The following is a 19,357-nucleotide window of genomic DNA, read 5'->3' as shown; positions in this document are numbered from 1 at the left end:
TGGATTAAAGCAACCCTAGCATATTAAGAATATGGTTTACCAGATCCAGAATATCAGTTAGATTTAAATTATAATTTTAATAGTCTAATTTGCCTACCCAGTATCTTTGATGCTGTGCTTAAAGATTGTTTTGTTTTTTTGGTATCAGGAATGAAACTCAGGACCTTGGGCTTGCCAGACAGGAGCTGTGCCACTGAGCTATATGCCCAGCCCCCAAATTTTTGAACCAGGGATTGAAATCAGGACTTTGTACTTGGCAGGCAGGCGCTTATTCTACTGAGCTATCTCCTCGGCCCCTTTCCTTTCCATTGTAAAAAGCACAAAATTAAGGGATTGAGATTGGGGAAAAAATCTTCTAATAGTTTAGGCTTTATAAATATTTATTTATTTATTTATTTATTTATTTATTTTTGGTACCAGGGATTGAACTCAGGACTTTGGGCTTATCAGGCAGGTGCTTATGCCACTGAACTATATCCCCAGCCCATTTATAAGTTTTAAAAATAAGTTCATATTGAGTTATTGCAGTGTCACATTGATTTCATTGGTGCTGGCGTGCTTATCTCCTGCTGGTGTGCGAGTTGAGGGCTGGGAGTGTCAGTGTCACGTGGCGGGCGAGCCTGGTCTCGTGGCGCACCCTCCCTGATGGAGGAGAAGGCGCGTGACAAGTGCCAGTAGACAGTTCTGGAAATGCAAGAAGTGGTGGAAGGACAGTAGGAAATTCAGGCATTTCTCTGTCAGCTTTTCTCCCTGATTGACAAGATTAGTTGTTGATGTTGTGATATGAAGTTTGTCAGATAGTTTAATGATATGATCTGCTTACATTCTTCAGGGGAGTTGTGGTAAAGTAGGATGCATGCTTGAAACCTGTCAGATTGTTCTCGTGCTTTACTGTTACTTGTGCCTCTTTTTTTAACCAGGTTTAAGTAAGTTATGCTTTAGCTTTCCTAATGATAAGCCTTTTTTTAAAACATGTATTTTTAGTGCAGTGAGTACAGGGTCTCACTACATGGATCAGGCTCATAGTGATCCTTCTGTTTCAGCCTCCCAAGCGCTGGGAATACAGTGCCACCACGCCCAGTCTCAGTCGGCTGTCACAGTGTGCCCCTGGACAGGGGTCGAGCCCTGGTCCCTGTCGAGCCTGTCTAAGCACGTGCTTTAGTCCGCCGAGCTGTTTGGCCAGCCCAACACACCTTTTTGCTGAGCTTCTCTTCCTTTAGATAGAGGAAAAGGACCAAAATGAACTACAGAAGAATGTGGGTGTGATTGTTATATAACCTGGTATCTGCCTTCTCGTTGGCATTCACTCCCCCAGGTGAAGCTTCATGTGCCATCTTCCTGCTTGGCTACGCATATGCAAGTCTCTGAGTAGATGGCGAATGATGGCACAGAAGCAGAATGCTTCCATTAGAAGTAAGGTAGCCAGCCAGACACCCTCATGCCCTCTTAGCTGAGCCCTGCGAGGCCAAGAGCTCCCTGCCCACGCCCTGCAGGCAGCGCCAGACCCTTTCCCACGCTGGCACTCCCTCTGTGAGCTCGGGGCAGGAGCTGATCTCTAGAAGCTGCCCGTGGAGAGGATGGTGTGACTTTCGGTGCAAGCGGCAGAATGAGGGTGAAATACATACCCCACGTTCTTACATGAAAAGGTCTGCCTTAATCTCAGCACTGGGTCCTGCCACTAGGACCACGGCGCTGGTGAATTTGGCTTTGTGGGACTCGGCTTCTAAAGTTTGTGAAAAGGCAGAGTGGAGACTGCCCTAGAAAATCTCTAGCATGTTGCTGTTGGAGCTCTTTTCTCTGCTGAGGCAGTTTTTGTCTTCACCCTTATCAAGTGCATGGTGTTTGTTATTTATTAGCAGCAAATAAGCTTAGAAACAAGATCATGTCAGGGAGATGGCTCAGCGGAATAAGCCTTCCCTGGCAAGCACAAGGGCCTGAGTTCAATCCCTGGTACCGCCAAAAACCCCCCAAAAACTAAACAAACAAGATCATGGACTCTGGCGCTGGGAGGCAGGGCTCCATTTTGGAGCCCTTAGCTAGCCGATACTGAAGTGATACAGAAGTGTTGGTGTTACAGGCTGAAGGAGAAGTTCAGAAGATCTTCACTTATATTGATTTATTTCTGTATTTATCCAAGGAACTTAGCATCTGAGATATAATTTCTCCTGAAGTTAATGTTATTTTTCATTATGAATACCATTTCCTCCCTGATCTTTGAAGATAAAGCCTTTATTCCAGTGATAGGTACTCAGTTTTTTGTGTTTTTTTTCCTAGATTTTCTTTTCTAAAAGTTTGTCATGATTGAGATAGTATGATAGATTTAGGACAAATTATTATACTTTAGAAGCTAATATAAATTAGTTTATCTCTTTAGTATGTCCTCCATGAGTACCACTTCTTTTATTAATAGAATTCTAGTTAATTCATCAAGTATCTCTTCTTGCAGTTAATCCTGAAAGAAGTTGATTCACTGTTGTATGTCGACACGGATATACTGTTTTTACGACCTGTTGATGATATTTGGTCGTTACTGAAGAAATTTAACTCCACGCAAATCGCTGCCATGGCGCCGGAGCATGAGGAGCCTCGGATAGGGTGGTACAATCGCTTTGCTAGACATCCGTATTACGGAAAAACTGGAGTGAACTCTGGAGTTATGCTGATGAACATGACACGAATGCGAAGGAAGTATTTCAAGGTAAGTCTCGGATACAGAGTTGGTTAGCATTTAGTTTTGTTAAAATCTAGACTAAACCATTAAAAATTTCTGTTGTATGTTCACAGTATTCTGTTTTGTAGAGGAGTTTAGAAAGCAAGACTAGATAATATTAAGCACAGTAGAATAATACAGTAATGCACTAACTGGTGAACACTCTCCCCAGATTGTCCTTGGAAGAGAGCAGTCCTGACTTGGTAGCTGCCCTTGAACCTCCGTGTGAGTCTGAGGGCAGTGGAGCGTTGCTGTGTGGAGCGCGGACCCTGCAGTGTGGTGACGAGGTTCAGGCCCTGGCAGCTTAGTGACTCAGTGCTGTCGAGCACGTTCTGACTTTCTCTTGGCTTCGGCTTTGTCACCTGTAAAATGGAATACGCAGCATCGCAGGGCTTTTGTGAGGGTTGAGAGGTTTGAGGGAGCTGAGACAGCGCCTGGCCCATGTGAATGTCCTGTTTGGTCACTGTGCTGGAAGTTAAATTTTAAGAACATCCCTGCATGTTCTCTCTTGTATGGAAGAGTCAGGCTTCAGAGTCACCTTTGCACAGTTTCTGATTTCATGGGCGTGCGTTGAAGGTGGCGAGTGGCGTCTTGCTGTAGTTTGTGGACTCTGCGGTCCAGCTGGCCGGAGGGGTAACTTTGCTGCCTAGCACTGTGACCACCCGCCACTTGGTTAGACTCGAAGTGCCCATTATTAACTGAAAAATAGAAATAATAAACAGACATTTATTATTAAAATGGTTAGTATAGACCGTGATACTTATTAAGCAGATTTTAAACGTTAGCTAAAAGCAGTGACTTCTGAGCAGATACCCACTGTGGACGTTCTCTTGACTGTTTATTCCTTTATATCTTCTTAGGACTGGCGTAACCTTTAAAGTTTTTTATGTATTATGGTGTGAGTCCCTGTGTGCATCTGTGTGTTTATTTGTTACCCATTTTTACGTGCCACCTGGCGGCGAGACGTAGGAGTTGTGGCCTGTCGTGTGCTAGGCTTCTCATCCAGCGGCTTCCTGCCTCCTTCGGAGTGAGCAGGGGCAACGCCGGCAGCCCTTGAGACCACGGGCCAGTATTGCAGGCTTAGAAGTCGTGCATGGTACCCTCCACTCCTGTGCTTTGCTGGTACAGCAAGCATTATTTTTTTGCTTTCCATTCCTGAACCTTTCAAAAGCTTGCTGCAGTTCACCTTTCTCTCCCAGATGAGGTGCATTAAAGGGAAGGGGGCTGGATGACCTGTGTGCTGAATGAGAGCACCTTTCCTCAGTTGCTCAGCTTAAATTTTGGGTTTTAACATTTCGTGAACCGTGCCGTTGTGCTACGAAGCAAAACTGGCCTAGTAACGTGTTATTTTCTGGTTGTTAGACTATGCGTGGTGATATTAGACCAGAAGATGGTGCTCTAAGATTACCTACTAAGAAATAATACAGCTGCTCAGTAACTGCATTTGAAATTCATAGAACTATGCGCAGTGTGGCAAAGAACTGTAGAGATAATAACATTTGATTCTTGGAATTAAAAATATAGCTGTGTAATTTAATTCCATTCTTAACTTACCTTTTGTTTATTTAAATGACCAGATGACCTCCTTGTATACTGCTTCTCCCTCTCTCTTCTGTTTTGCTTGTGGTGTGTTTGAGCTAGCTGGGGAGATGGGTGTGTGTAAAATAATCAATAAACTTTCTGACTTTTTGTTTCTTTTACATTAATGACTTTCTGAAGGACAAAGTGAGCACGGCTTGTGCCTTAGTTCAGTAGATACAGCTGCTTACACCCATGTTCTCTGTGTAGGCAGCCCTGTTCTGGCACGATGACAACACATTCTGCTTTGCTTCACTTTAAGTGGTTGTATTTTTGATTACTGAGGTGGTTTTATACAATTTATTGATTCTCTATTTTCTCATCTATTATTTGTTTTTCCTAATAGTTTTCCTGTCTATGTCTTTAGTAAACAACGCGTTGGTTTTTCCTATTAGTTCCATAGTTCTGGCACAGATCTTAGACTTAAGCTCTTTAGCCACACAACTTAATTATTTGTACTCACTTTCCAAATTGTTCTATTCAGATCCATAGATGTCGTCCATGATTCTTAAATGAAAACACATAGGACTTCTCATATAGGATGAAGGTCATCTTTTAAACTCTTTGTTACTCATTTTCTACCATTCATGACTGTTGAATTTCAACCTCATATATTAAAGTAACATATTAAAGAATTAAAATAGTAACAAGTTTACATTTTGTTCTTTGTATTTCTTAATGCTTGATAGACAGTGATCTCACTTTGGTTAAGCTATTTGCTTTTTTGTGCTACAGTATTTGTAGTTCTGAATCCTTACTAGGATATCTCTTCTCTCTTTTTAAACAATTATTAGAATTTTTCTTAACCTTTTTATTACATAAAAACCAAAGCTCCCAGAAATCCTTGCCCTGCGCGTTTCTGAGCCGTGTTCCTTACTTCGTAGCATGATTTTGGTGTCTTGTCCACTTGTGGAGGGCCGGCTTTGCGTCTTGCACAGCTCAGGGGTCAGAACATTGGTGTGGAGCCTGGCATAGCAGTGTCCGTCTCTAGTTACCTGCAGGGATGTTAGATTGCTGTTTAAGATGGAGGCCAGAAATGAATTATCGGAAAATACTGGGGAGGAGAATCCCTTGTGTGAGGTGAGCACATTGTCTTTGCGTATCTGGAGGAAAGATGTGTGGAGGGGAAGGCTGGTACCGTGGCGTGGCTGTGAGCAGCGGGGGGAGGTGGCCCTTCCCAGGTGCATGAGCTGACCCTGGGAGTTGCTCAGCCTGGTTTCGGTCTGTGTTGGCACAGAATGTGGACAGCGCCTGCCAATTTTCTCTTTGGGTGTGGGATAGGATGAAAATGAATCTGGCTATTTTCAAAGGCACAGTAATTCTAAAGTAAAGCTGATTGACCTTAATATAACAGTGTGCGTTGTGGTAACAGACTTTATGAAATCAGAGCTATATTTTTTTTGTTTTAAAAATTACAAAACTATTTTTCTCATGTGCGTATACTAAAAAAAGGACCTGGAGTTAGAAAACACGCTATGGCCCTGGGAAGGGAGTTGGAGAGAGAAAGTAAGGGAGAATAGAGGGAGGGAGTTTCTGATACATGCATGTATAGAGACGTCATCATGAAAAGAAATTTTACACTTAATATATTGTTAATAATAAAAAAGTCTTAAAATTATAAAACACGATTATGCTATAAAAGCTCAGTTCATTATTAAAGAGATGTCTCAGTTACTTTTCTTTTGTTGCTGGGACAAAATACCTGACACCCAAAATTAAGAAAGGAAAGGTTTATTTAGCTTACAGTTAGTGGAACTTTCAGTCCATACTCGACTGGCTCCAAGGCAGAGTGGCACAGGGCAGACGGCAGCAGTTCATGTGGTGGAAAACAGCAAAGAGCAAAGGGAGGAGCAGCAGCTGTGGTGGCTAGCCAGCCTCTCTCCCCTCCCCACACTGTATGCAGGCTGTCCACTTCCGGTGGGTGCAGCACTCACACCCATAATCCCCCATGAGATCATGAACTAGTCACAGACTCCAGAATCCGCCCCATGACTGCATGAGGCTTTGGAGGGACACCTAAACACAAAACCATAACAAGAGGTAGTAAGTAAAAAGTAGTTTCTCCTTAACACATCTCTTCCCAGTTTTATGCTTTGGGCACAATGACATCATAAACTGTGCTGTGTACTCTTTGGACCTCTGAAATTTTTTTTTTTTTTTTTGCGGAACCGAGGATTGAACTTAGGCCCTTGTGCTTGTCGGGCAAGGGCTTATTCTACTGAGCCATCTCCCTGGCCCTTGAAAAATGTATTTTCAAACATATCTGTTAACACTTATATTTGATCCTTTCTACATCGTCCACCTGCCTGTTAAATGTAGTAAGTGTGTACTTGTTGGTTTCTGTGTTGGCCCACATAATCACATTTTTAGTGTGTATGTGATATTTTAGGGAATGGATGAATGGATTACATTTATTGTGAGTTTTGGTACATGATTTATATGTGCTGCTTTGTTTCTCACAGGTTTTCACTAGTTATAATGGGTGCTCAGTTATATCAGCATCAAATAACACTGCAGTTATCACGTCTTGTCCAGTATTTTTCTACACGTTCTTTTTCATTAGGTTATAAAGGTTCTTTTATCCAGGGGATTTTTTTTTCCTGAAAAGGTTACAATGGGTCCTGTAATTTTATTTTTGATAGGTTTTTAAAATATTTCTTTTAATATACATATCTAATCAAATATAGTTGATTTTTAATGATTTTACATATATATACACATATATATGATTAGGATAGTACCTTTAAAATGCAGGATGTTTTAGTATGCAATTTTTAGGATCAGAGTTGACTATTAAGCATGTTAATAAATGTATATAAAAAGTGGGTGGAACAGTGTCTGCCCCGTGGTACATACTCATTATTTCCTGTTGGTGTTTTTACCATGACTGCTATTATTCCCACCCTGATCTTTTATAATTAATTGTTCAAACAGAACATGTGAAATTGAGAAATCAGGTTAAAAAATGCACACCATTAAAATTAAACATTAAAAGCCCAAGTATTTTACAAGAATTAGATTGCAGAAGGTGGGCGATGAGGAGCCGAGCAGTAGAAGCCCGCCGCTGTGCGTGTGTGCGGTGTGCAGTGCCCCGTGTGCGGGGATGTGTCTCAGGCCCCGTGGATCCGTTGGTCAGCTGGGGTGCCGAGCTCTGGGCACGTGACGGGGTCACCTGTACACTAGCACAGTAAGGAATGAGCACGATAAGAAGATGGAAAACTTACGACAGTCAGCTGTGATGAAAGTTACCTCCAGGTAGCCTCCCAGAGTAATCTCACTGTATTGTAATCTTGGAAACCTCAATTTCTGTTTTTCTTGTTGAGAACTTGTACTTTTCTCTCATTCTCATCTTAAAATTAAGATGTGCTTCAGGAGTACCTGAACTCCTTCTGCTTTCTCTTTCCTTTTATTGCTGATACCTGCAGCCTCGCGTATCTTCGCTGTCTTCCCCTCGTCAGCTGGGCAGCCCTCTTCGTTAGGGCTGTCAATGTCACTTGTGTCCTCCCCGGAGGAGTTTGCAGTCTCCTATGGCATGTGACAGTTGCTGAAAGAGCAGTAGGGAGCGGTCATGCTGCCACAGAAACCTGGCCTTTTGAAGATAGTTTTTGTATTTTCATCAACAGAATGACATGACAACAGTGCGGCTGCAGTGGGGAGACATCCTCATGCCATTGCTTAAGAAATACAAGCTGAACATCACGTGGGGTGATCAAGATCTGTTGAATATCATGTTTTTTCATAATCCAGGTAATCACTTGAACTTTTATTCTTTATATTTGTAAAAAGAAATTGCAGATAATACTTAGTCAAAGGGGAAAGATGCATTTATTTGATTTTGGCTTATGCTAATGGTTGCCACTATTTACAATTGAGACAGACTAAAATTTTTTCTTGAATTTTAATTTAGATGGAAGAAATCTAAATCCCAAGCATTTTTCACTGTTTTAAGTCTTACTTGCTAAGAGGTGCATATTTAAACTAAAATTTTTGTGGTATTAATCCTGTAGAGTTAGGAGTGTTTGCTTCATTGTGTGACTCTTCTTTGTGTAGAAAGCCTTTTTGTTTTTCCGTGTCAATGGAACTACCGACCCGATCATTGCATATATGGAAGCAACTGCCAGGAAGCAGAAGAAGAAGGAATCTTTATTCTTCATGGCAACAGAGGTGTTTACCATGATGACAAGCAGCCAGCTTTTAGGGCTGTTTATGAAGCCCTGAGAAATGTAAGGTTTGCCTTTTTCTTAACTTTGTCTGATAAAATGTGTAAGTGTTGTATGAGAGCGTTGTTTACCTCCAGGTGCCCCCGAAAGCCTCCTGCCCTCACTTGGAGGTGGGGCCTCTGGGAGGTGATAGGATGATGGGCACGGCTGGCTTACTGCTAGGAGGCTGGGTCTAGTCAGAGTGGGGTTGATTGTGACTTCCTTCGTGGCTCCTCCCTTTGCTCGTGGCTTCCTGCCTGTCCTGCTCTGGGCTGCTTCTCTGCCTGTGGCCCGGAGCCTCTGCAGACTGGGAGCCAAAATAACCCTCCCTAGAGCTGTGGGCGCCAGGTGTTGTGGCTCAGGGAGGAAGAGGTATGCACCAAAGTGCACGGACTTCTACAGACTGTCCCGTGGGTGCATCAGTTATTGAACACTTGGCTCCATTTGCTTTGTTGTTGGCTTTCAGTAAATTATATTTTTCCAAACTGTTTGCCAACAAGCATCCTCATAGCGTCCTTTTTTTTTTTTTTAAACTCCTCAAAGCTTCAGTGTGTTTTACTAAGCATAAGAGGATTGTGTCTTCCCCACCGCACACTCACTAAGCTCAGGAAATGCAGTGCGCCTTCAGTGTCTCACCCTGTGGTCGTACCCCTGTGTGTGTGTGTGCAGGGGAGAGTTTTGCCTTTCACAGGGACAGGCTTGCAGAGAGCGACTCCTTGCCCCTTGGTGCCTGTTCTTGGCTCTTGTGTGGTGGATGTTCCTTCACGGGCAGGCTCAGGATCTGCACCCCGATCCGAGTACCTCACGTGACGCCGGGCGCGTCTCTGGCTGTCACAGTCCCACTCCCTTTGTCTGTCTGTGCTTTGCTGGTGATGTTGGTCACTCAGCCAGAATGTGGCTCAGCTTCTCCACAGCACAGTTAACTTTTTCTCTTGTAAGTGAGCTGTGGAAACTTACAAGGCTCTTCTGTCATGGACACACCCATGGGCCCAGAGGGGGGACCTCTGGAAGGTGATTAGATTGCTGATTTCTGTGAGGAGCAGGATCTTGTTAAGAGGTGAGTCGCCATGGCTCTCAGAGCTCTCCTACTCCCTCAGCACTCATGATGGCTCTTGCAGTGCTAGCTGTCCTTCCACAGGCACCGCTTGGCCCTCAGCACTCGACTGTGAGGAGCAGTTGAGCCTGCCCTTCCGGGCATCTCTTCATTTGCACAATGAATTCCTTGGTCCTTCCCCTCCCTCCTCAGTGGCTTATGTCATTCCCTTCTGGTTATTTTGGTGCTGAAGTTGTTGCAGGTTTGTTCACCGGAAGCATATTTCAGCCACTTCTTGTAGCATTTTAAAATATCTCCATTTTTTAGATGTTCCTTCTTATTTTCTGTACCCCTGAAATATTCCAGGTTTACCTGACACTCTACCTTTTAAAGAACTGTGTTCTCCTTTAGCAGGCTTTGGATGTTGGGCGTGTTTGTTGCTACGAGGATGTCTTTGTTCATAGAGGGCCCCCTTCACAGACGGAACTGGGAATATAAATACAGACCCCAGAATTGTGTTCATACTGCTGCCTCCACTTCTAGCCCATTCCTCCAGGATCTCCCTTGCCTTCTCCTCCTGTAGATTTTATCTCCTTTCAATTCCACAATTAGAATCCTTTTTAAAAAATGTATTTAGTACAGAGTCTTGCTATGCGGCATAGCTTGGACTCATAGTGATCCTCCTGTTTTCAGCCTCCCCAGCGCTGGGATTGTAGGCGTGTGCCACCACGCATGCTTGGCACACCTAGGGCGGGGCTGGCACGTTATGTGGTACTGGGCATCAGACCTGCATCCTTGTGCTTGCCTCGGTAGGCACTTAAACCACAGAGCTGTCTCTGCAGCCCCACACAGAATCTTTTCCAACAGTTTCCTCATTTGTTTAGACATATAATGCATTTAAAATCATTTCAGAAATGCTTCCATCATTCACCCCTAAAAACCAGACTACTAAGAAGGGTTCAGGATTTGTTTCCAGTCATCCTTGGCCTACTCCTTTGTAGGTGTGTACTCAGTATAGTGCTCAGAAGTTATCTTGGATCATCTCTTTTTTCCTCCTTTTAGTGGGACTTTTATTTATTTGAAATACTTTTTTTTCTGTCCTTGATAAAAGTTTTTAATAAGTAAAATATTATTGTCCTTCAAAAAGTTGAAGCCATGTACTTGGAGGCTGAGGCATGAGGGTTGTTGAGAGTTTGCGGCCATCTTAAACTGCCTGGTGAGATGCTGAGTCAAGAAAAGAAACATGGACACCTATAAGCGCTTACTTAGCTGTAGCCCTCCTTCCTGTCCGTCCTAGTGTACCCTCCTTCGGGGTTCCCAGGGGGACTGCTTTCTGCTTTGTCCTTCCTGTGCTCGTCTTTTGGAGGATGGATGTCTGAGTATGTGCTTGTTTAGTAAGTTCCTTTTCTTACACACAGGGTAACACACTGCGTGTAATTAGTTGTTCTCTCTTTTTTTTTTTTTTTTTTTTGACTTAATATATTCTGAAAATATTAGTGTCGCCCTCTGTGGGAGGATACTTGATAGTTTCCAGTACTTTGAATTGTGAAAAATGGAGCATCACAAAGCTTTGCCCGTGCGCCTTTGTGCTCTGGGCAGGTGACTCTCCAGGTGGAATCCCTTGGAGTCAGGTTATTGTATCAGTGATGCTGCCCATCTGCCAGTATCGGGTTTGTCTACATTCGTGCCAGCAATTTATGATGCAGCCTTGTTGCTGTCTGTCCTTGTTAACAGAGACTGCGTTATCCAGCTTTTGAGTTTCTGTCATTCTGTTGGAATGAGAGATTTGTATGAATTGTCTTTAATTTGTATTTATCTTATTATGATGTTGACTTTTATATTTTTGAGAATGTTTGTTGTTTATTTTTAGACAGAGTCTTGTTACTGTACTTCACCTTGCCATTAATGTATTGAGCTTGTTGTATAGCCTAGAGAAGCCTTGAGCATACCACCCCCCTGCCTGAGCCTCCGAGTTGCTAGGATTACAGGTGTGCATCACCATGCCCCACAAGAACCATGTATCTTTATTGTCTACTAAGATTCCACTTGTAATTTCTGGATTTCCTATTTTATTCCATTGGTCTGTCCATTTGTTCACTGATACTATTCTTTTTAAACTATGGTGACTACGCTGTGTTTTATTTCTTAATTTTTCAAATATTTATTTATTTGAGACAAGGTCTCGCCATGTAGTTCAGGTGTATCCCAGGCTGGCTTGAAATTGTGGCGATCCTCCTGCCTCAGCCCCCCAGTGCTGAGATTACTGGCGAGTGCCACCATGCCTGGCTGCCTTATGTGTTCATGTCTGAGAGGGCTTCCCCTCTTCATCCCCAGCCTTTTTGTGTTCCCTGGCTGTCGCATGACCACTTTCCCACCACTGATGGTGGTGTTGGGCTGTGCCAGTGTCACATGGCAGTTGAAGTGCTCCGGCACTCTGTTGGTGCTCTGGCTGCATGTCGTTTGTGCCTGCCAGGCCCCTTATCTTGGTCCTCTTCTTGGTGCTGGCACAAAATACCCCACTCAGTTTAAAGGAAACGAGCTTTATTGTGAGTCTGGCTGGGTGGCCTCAAGGCAGGAGGAAGAGGGCAGAGGGGCCCGGCAGAGGAAAGGTTGCTCAGCCCCTGCCCGCCAGGAAGCAGAGAGAAGGGAGAGCAGGCCTCCTAATGGCGCCCAGAGAAGCCCTCGGTGCCCGGTCCATGGTGGGGACGGCCTCCCCGTCTTCCCAGCACAGGAGACCGGTGCGGCGCAGGTCCGGGCAGATGCTGCCATTTAGCTGCCTGAGTGATGGCATTGAGAGGGTGGCGCCATCAGGGAGCCGTAGTCGTGGGGGCACCACCTTCACGGGGGGGGGGGTGCCAGAGAGGGCATTCTTGGGCACGAGCCTGGCTCCTCCCCGGGCCGCTGCTGGGTGCTTGGCCCTGCGCGCCAGCCTAGCAGGTGCTGGGGCCGTGCTTTTGGATTTCCAGAACTGTGCTAAGTGAAGACCTTTATACGGTATCTGCCACGATATTTTATTAAAGGAACAGAAAGCAGACTGAGACAGTAGTGTTGAAACATCCTAATCAGGAACGAGGTCTTTCCATTCATCCTCAGGCATGCCTCAGCATTTCTTCTTACAGATTTTAAATATGCCTTCCATTTATACTTTCTGTAGCATTTACATTGCTGTGTAAATAACGCTTTCTCTTTCGGATGTTTGCTTTATAGTGGTTTTGGGGCCAGTGTATACCGTCTCTGCCGAGTACACTGTCTCACCCCAGATCCCTGCTGTCTTTTCTTCTTGTTCTTACAGCCTTGTAATTAAGGTAGATTGCAGAGATGGTTACAGTCCCACACTTGAGGCACCTACATGAACTCTGGGTACCTTAGGGCCAAGACAGTGTTGGGTTTATCTTCTAACAACAAGCTGCTTCACTCCTCAGCCAGCCTAGGTAGCAGGACCTGTGACCATTTCCCTCATGTACATGTGCTTTCTGTTTTGCTAGACTCCGCGTAATCTCAGTGCACTTGGAAGCAAAATAGAAATAAATATCATGTGGGTTTGGCCTCAGAGCGGAGGGGTCTGAGGAAGAGCTGATGACCCCTGCTTGCCAAGTGCTCACTATTTGCTGGTGACTGCGAACCTCGGTCTAGCAGAGCCTTACTGATAGGTAAGAGTCAGAGCACCTGGTCCTCATCTGTCGTGCCAGAGACTTGCCGAGAGCCGAGAGTGTAGCAGTTCTGTTATAGAGTAGAACATGTTTGAATGGGCCCTGAAGAGTAAGAGCCTGCCCAGTGTGTTGGCCACCTAGGCTGACAGCTAGCTGCCCAAGAGCACTGTCCAGGCTGCGGAAGGTCCCTGGTGAGCTCAGGGAGCTGACCTTGTTGAGTCTGACTGGAGTGGTGGGTGAAGGCCAGGGTATGCACGGCCGGCATGAGGGTGAGGTGCGGAGGTGCTGTGGGCCCAGCTGTCAGGAGGTGGGGTGTGGGGCTCTCTTGTGGAACTCATGCTGTCCTGCTTGGCAGAAGACAAATTGGTAACAGCTCTATAGGCTTGTTTTTGTGGGTTATTTGCTAAGTTTCTTGTCCCATAAACTTGATAGATAAAGTTACTAAATAATCAGCTTATCGTGATATGACTACAAATACTGAAGAATTATAAAATTTAGTGTTGATTTTAATTTTAATGTAGCAGGCTTGTGTGCCTTCAGAAATTAATATCGTATTTTAATAATGCTTTATTATGGGTTGTCAGAAGGTGATAAAAATGAAGAAAAGTACTTTTGGGGTTCTGAGACTTTGTAAGATAGAAAAGAAATGTAATCCTATAAAAATGCGATGCCTTTGTTTCTTTTGAGCACTTAAAAAGAATCTTATTACAGAACTAAATCTCTGGCTTTATGTTTTTTCCTATAGCATATAAATATATACCTTTCAAAATCTGAGTAATAGTTTTAAGTTGATTAATTACACTTGACTTTTAAAAAATAGATTCATTTTTAAAATAATTTCAAACTAATGATTGTTTTTGTGTTTGTTTTGGGTCTATGTTAACTATAGCTTATAGACATCCATTTTTCAACTTAATGAATTTAATCAGCCTTTTATGGTGCTCTTGGTTTGTGTTTTTATCTTCCCTTAATCTGTAATTCAGTGAGAAGTGTAATTTTTTAAAGAATTGTGTTCAGACAAGAGCATTTGTGCGAGTTTCAGACAGAAGCTTAGTGATAGCCTGGGCCCAGTGAACAATATGAATTATAAAGGACGTGCATCGACTTTAAAATTAAGCACATAGCTGTGTCTGCCAACAAATCAGTTTTTACAGTCCATGCATATTTGTTAAATATTAGTTGTTAGGTAAATAAAAATACTGAGCTTAAAAGTTGGAAATTCAAAATGGGAGCAAAGCATTTTATGGCTCTGTAAGGTATTTTCTGCCTCGTGTATTTCATTCTGAATTATTGTGTTTCCTTGGTGTTTCTGCATTAACTTGATTCACTGTACACCTGCTTGTATTTGCGTAACTGTCTCTGCAAATGATCCTGAGTGCTTTCCCTACACAGAACCCCCTTAGATAGGTGACATTTAGGGTTTGTTGGATCCAGCTGTCATTCTTTCACTCTTGTCCTGCATGGTCTGGTTTTTATTTATTTTGGTGAAACTGGGGTGAGAACCCAGGACCCCATGTGTGCTAGCAAGTGCTCTACCACTGAGGCACATCTCCAGACCTTTTTAAAAATTTTATTTTGAGATAGGGTTTCCCTGAGTGGCTCTGGCTGCTGTCCTGCCCCGGCCTTCTGAGGGGCTGGGCCTCCACATGTGTGCCACCGGGGAATTCTGTCCTTCGGAAGGCCCTGTTGTGATCATCATAGCTACGGTGTGTTTCCTGCCTTTCAGCTGACATTTGAATACATAAAGCATAGCTTTCCTAAAACGTTCTGGGTAATGTGCTAGGAAAGGAAGGACCGTGTTGGGAAAGGCTTCTCAGGGGCCGCCCAGGCCCAGAGGAGCAACAGCACAGCTGGGGGCCTGCGGCGATGACAGGCGCCCGAGACCTAGATGCAGCTCACTGCCCTGGAAGCCTGAGGCAAGGAGGACAGAGGGAGGGCAAATGCAGCCTTTGGGTTGTGTTTCTGTAGGTGGACAAGGAAGTTTGTCTTTTTCTTGGAGTCAGGCTGCTGTGACATGTAGTGAGTTGAATTCTAATTCATGAGAAAATTATTTGTTCAGAAATACTCATCAAAAGACTTTTTTCTCAGTGAAGGAAAAATAGTTAACCACGAACACCAGGATTTAAATCAAATGAAAATGAACTGGGCCTGAAGTATTGCATGGTCCTGAGAATCTGGAATCTTCCCCTAATTCTTTCTTTCTTTTATGTATTTGGTACAGGGTATGCAGCTTGGACTCCTAGTGGTTATCCTGTCTCAGCCTTCCCAGTGCTGGGATTATAGGTGTGGATTACCACACCCGGTCTCAGTGGCCGGCTCAGTGCGCCCGGCAGTGGGGTCATCACGGCATGTGGTGCAGGGGATCGAACCCTAGTCCCTGTGCTATCTCCCTGGCCCTTCCCCTAACTCTTAAATGTATTTACCTGTCTGTATTTTATTGTTAATATTAGATAGTAAAAACAAGAACCCAACCAAAATGTAGTCTTCCAGTTGTCACATTCCTCTCAACCAGTTTCTCAAGTGCGTTTCTAACACACGTTGGAGCGTCACTTGACGGTGCTTGGTGAAGTACGCTGCCTGGCACCCACCAACCTGGCCGTGTCTGTATGTAGCACGGTGCTTTTTTTTCAGTCCTCCCTGCTTGGTCAGCTTCATCCTTCAGACCGCTTAAAAATTAAAAGCAAGGTGTGGTTTCTTTATTGGCGGAAGCACCGCTGTGTGGCGAGAGGCACCTCGACAGGCTGGCGGAGCTCGTAGAGCTTTCACGGCAGTGCAGAGCCGGCTCGGCACGCACGGCGCGGGGCTGCTGGGGCAGAATCCTGGCCTCGACGCCAAGTCTGTGCGGTGGGGAAGTGCTCGCTCACTCCTGGCTGTGATTGCCGCGGAGAAATGAGTATGATGGCGTGTGCCGAACCCAGTAGGCCGCGTAGCGCTCGTCCAGTGGCAGCCCGCAGATTGGTGCTGCTGTGTGTGGTTGTTATTTCCACTGCATTGTTCCGGCTACGCTTTCCTCTCTTCATTATTTCTGTCTTCAAAACCATTTTAGATGTTTCTGTTCAATGCTTGTGATTGATTTTTGAAATCTGTCAAAGACTAATGGTCTCCAGTAGTTATGCTCACAGTCTTCCTGCTTGAAAGGTACAAACATTGAGGATCTCTGCGTCTCCACAGCAGTGAGCATGTGTTAAAAGTACAGGCTCGTGTCTCGGTAGATGGTGGCTTCCTGTAGGCTGTGCATAGGGTGGATTGTATTTTCGTCTCCCTCAGTGCGCTCGGGAACCTCAGCGATGATCGCAGAGTGCTTCCACTTCGTAGGGTTCAGGTTCTGAATTTCCTTTTTGATTTTCCTTTTTTAACTCACTTCAGTCTTTTATGTAAATGGTTCTATTTTCAACACCTATCCATCTTTTTAGCTGAAAATATGCCTAGTTGAAAATACTAAATCAAAAATAAAACTGATATAAAATACTAAGATCACAAATTTTTCCATTTAACTACTGCTACATATATTTTACAGTAAAAAAAAAATGAAGAAGATTGTCAAAACTATATTCTGGGGGCCAGTGAGATAGCTCAGTGGACTAAACGCCTGCTTTGGCAAGCACAGGGACCAGGGTTTGATCCCCGGGCCCGAGTGCCATGTTGGCCCCGCCCCTGGGGCATGATGAGCTGGCAGCTAAGTCCAGGTGTGGTACTCATGCCTGTAATCCCAGTGCTGGGGGTGCTGGGGAGGCTGAAAACAGAAAGATCACTGCCAGTCTGAGCTGCATAGTGAGACCTGGTACCAGATTTTTCTGGAATTAATGGACCAGTCATGATTCAGCTGATGTATTTTCTGGCTTACAGTTTAGGTCTTTTTTTTTTTTTTTTTGCCTTTTCATGACTCCCTCTGAGGATTCAAATAGCAGATCTCAAGTACCTTTATCTGTGGGAGCCATCTCTGGCTCCTTGGAAATGTGGAGCTATACTGTTGTATTGTGTCCTTCCCCTCCATGCCTCCTGTCTCATTCCTTTCTGACGTAGCCCTCGCTCTCTCTCTCCCTCCGCCCCCCTCCCCCTGTCTTTCTGCATTTGGTACAGGGTCCGACTGTGCAGCTCAAACTTGGATTGATCCTCCTGTTTTCTGTTTGTTTTTAATTTTTAAAAATCTATTTTATTTTATTTATTTATTTATTTGCCGGGATTCTGAGGCCAGCACAGCATGTAATGCTGGGGATAGAACCTGGGTCTTTGTGCTTGCCAGGTAAGTGCTTAGACCACGGAACTATCTCCCCAGTCCCCTCACCACTATTTCCAAAAACATTTCTGGAAAATGGGATGGAGATTTGATGCATGAGAAAGTTCTGAGGTCTTTTGGGCACTCAGCTGTGCAGGGTGCCTACCACTCTGAATCATCTTGCCTCAGGCCCTGGGTAGTTGGGCCTACGTGCCTGTCCCACCATGCCTGGCTAGAGCCCTATTCTTTTTTAAAAAGAAGCCTCGCTTTCATAGTTTCTCCCAGATACCTTCAGAGTGTTTGATCATTTTACAGCTGTGTCTCTGGGTCTTCTCTGCCCTTGAGCATGTTTTTCCTTGGCTTAGAATCCCTACTTTGGTTACCCTTCTCTGAATCGCTTTCCCTGATACCCCTCAAGAATTACCACCTTGGGCAGGTGAGATAGCTCAGTGGACCAAAGCGCCTGCTTAGGCAAGCGCAGGGACAAAGGTTCAATCCCCGGCATCACATGCTGCGCCAGCCCTGCTCCCAGGGCGTGCTGAGCCAGCCAGAGTCACCACAGATCTGGGCATAGTGTCACATGCCTGTAACCCCAGTGCTGGGGAGGCTGAAAGCAGGAGGATCACCACCAGGCCAAGCTGCGTAGTGAGACCCTGTAACAACCAAACACATAAAAAAAAGAAATACCATCTTTATCTCCTTTCTCTAATAGTTCTATGTGGTTTATTGAAAATATGTACTGAACATATACTTTTTGTGAGATATTAGGTGGAGGTTAATATTAAATTGAAGAATTTAAATTAAATTAAATTGAAGAATTTGTTGGGGGAATAATGAAACTTTTAATGTATTTTTGCTTTTTATTTTCTTTTTCTAGTGTTCTTTTGAAGATGACAATGTGTATTCCTTGTTAAAGCCTTTAGAACTGGAACTACAAAAGACAGTGCATACATACTGTGGAAAAATTTACAAAATATTTATCAAGCAACTAACCAGAAGCGTGAGAGACCGATACGACAGACCACCAAAGGAGAGGTGATTTTTGTGCCTGCTGAAGGAAATGGAGAGAAGCAGCAATGTATCAGCATATGTATAAAGGAGTGATCTTCATGAAGATCCAGTATTTGGGAAGGGAATATTTATCTCCAGAAGAATTTTTTCCTGAAGAAATTGTAAAAGCAGTATATTCATGTGATGAAGAATGAGTTAGAATCCTGACTTTCAACAAGAAGACCCTTGATCTCTGGTGCTTTGAGCACATCACTTACTATTCCTCATCGCTGGAAGTGTTACTGAATGCTTCCAGCGATGAGCTGTCTTGACTTTTACTTGAGTAGGATGGGAGGGGTGTGCGGAGGTGCAAGCTGTGAGTATAGCAGTAACTTATGTCAGCACTAACCACACTTTATACATGTGAGAAGAAGTTGTTTACAGGAGCAGAAAAGGCTCTGTTTCTCAAGAAATGTGATGTGACCAGTGTAGCCCTTGACAATCTGTGTGTACTGTTATGCATTTCATCTCTGTTCTACAATATTTTTGTGACAATCATGTTCAGAATTATCTTTAGAGTTAAGCTGCACGTTAAAAACTGAGCAGTAGGAGAAAGAGTAAAAGTAGTGAAAATGTTGAGTTGTTTTTGGTGTGTGATGTGTGTGTGTGTGACTGTGTGTATGCGCGCACATGCGCACAGGGGAGTGAAAGACAAGGAGAAAATTTTCGTTTTGTGTGTATTGCATTGTTTTGCCAAATCTCAGTGAAATATATTTAGAATTTTTCTTTATCACTTTATGTGAAAGTTTTCAGCTTTCCTGGACATTCTGGAAGCAAGATACATTATGGTGATAGCACAGGGAGAAGCTTGCCGGTAATGCTGCTGCGCTGGTGGGGCATGCGGTGGGCCTGGTGGGGCATGCAGTGGACCAGGTGGGGGATGCGGTGGACCAGGTGGGGGATGCGGTGGACCAGGTGGGG

The 19,357-nt window shown here is 44.2% G+C and overlaps 1 protein-coding gene across 2 annotated transcripts in view; it reads left to right on the top strand.

Annotated features, from left to right (window-relative positions):
* Gxylt1 (glucoside xylosyltransferase 1) overlaps window positions 1-19,277 on the top strand; it is a 53,316-nt gene extending 34,039 nt beyond the window's left edge. For both annotated transcript variants that reach the window (XM_023723566.1, XM_023723567.1), the window contains 4 exons: window positions 2,447-2,698; window positions 7,912-8,035; window positions 8,339-8,511; window positions 18,264-19,277. In XM_023723566.1, the coding sequence (XP_023579334.1) occupies window positions 2,447-2,698; window positions 7,912-8,035; window positions 8,339-8,511; window positions 18,264-18,425 (711 nt within the window). In that variant the 3' untranslated portion in view covers window positions 18,426-19,277. The remainder of the gene's footprint in view (window positions 1-2,446; window positions 2,699-7,911; window positions 8,036-8,338; window positions 8,512-18,263) is intronic.
* Window positions 19,278-19,357: the final 80 nt, after the last annotated feature.

This window comes from Octodon degus, unplaced genomic scaffold, assembly GCF_000260255.1.
Source record: "Octodon degus isolate 3935 unplaced genomic scaffold, OctDeg1.0 scaffold00100, whole genome shotgun sequence".
NCBI lineage: Eukaryota > Metazoa > Chordata > Mammalia > Rodentia > Octodontidae > Octodon > Octodon degus.
The sequence above is the reverse complement of the archived record's forward strand: the minus strand, read 5'-3'. Positions and strand labels throughout refer to the sequence as shown.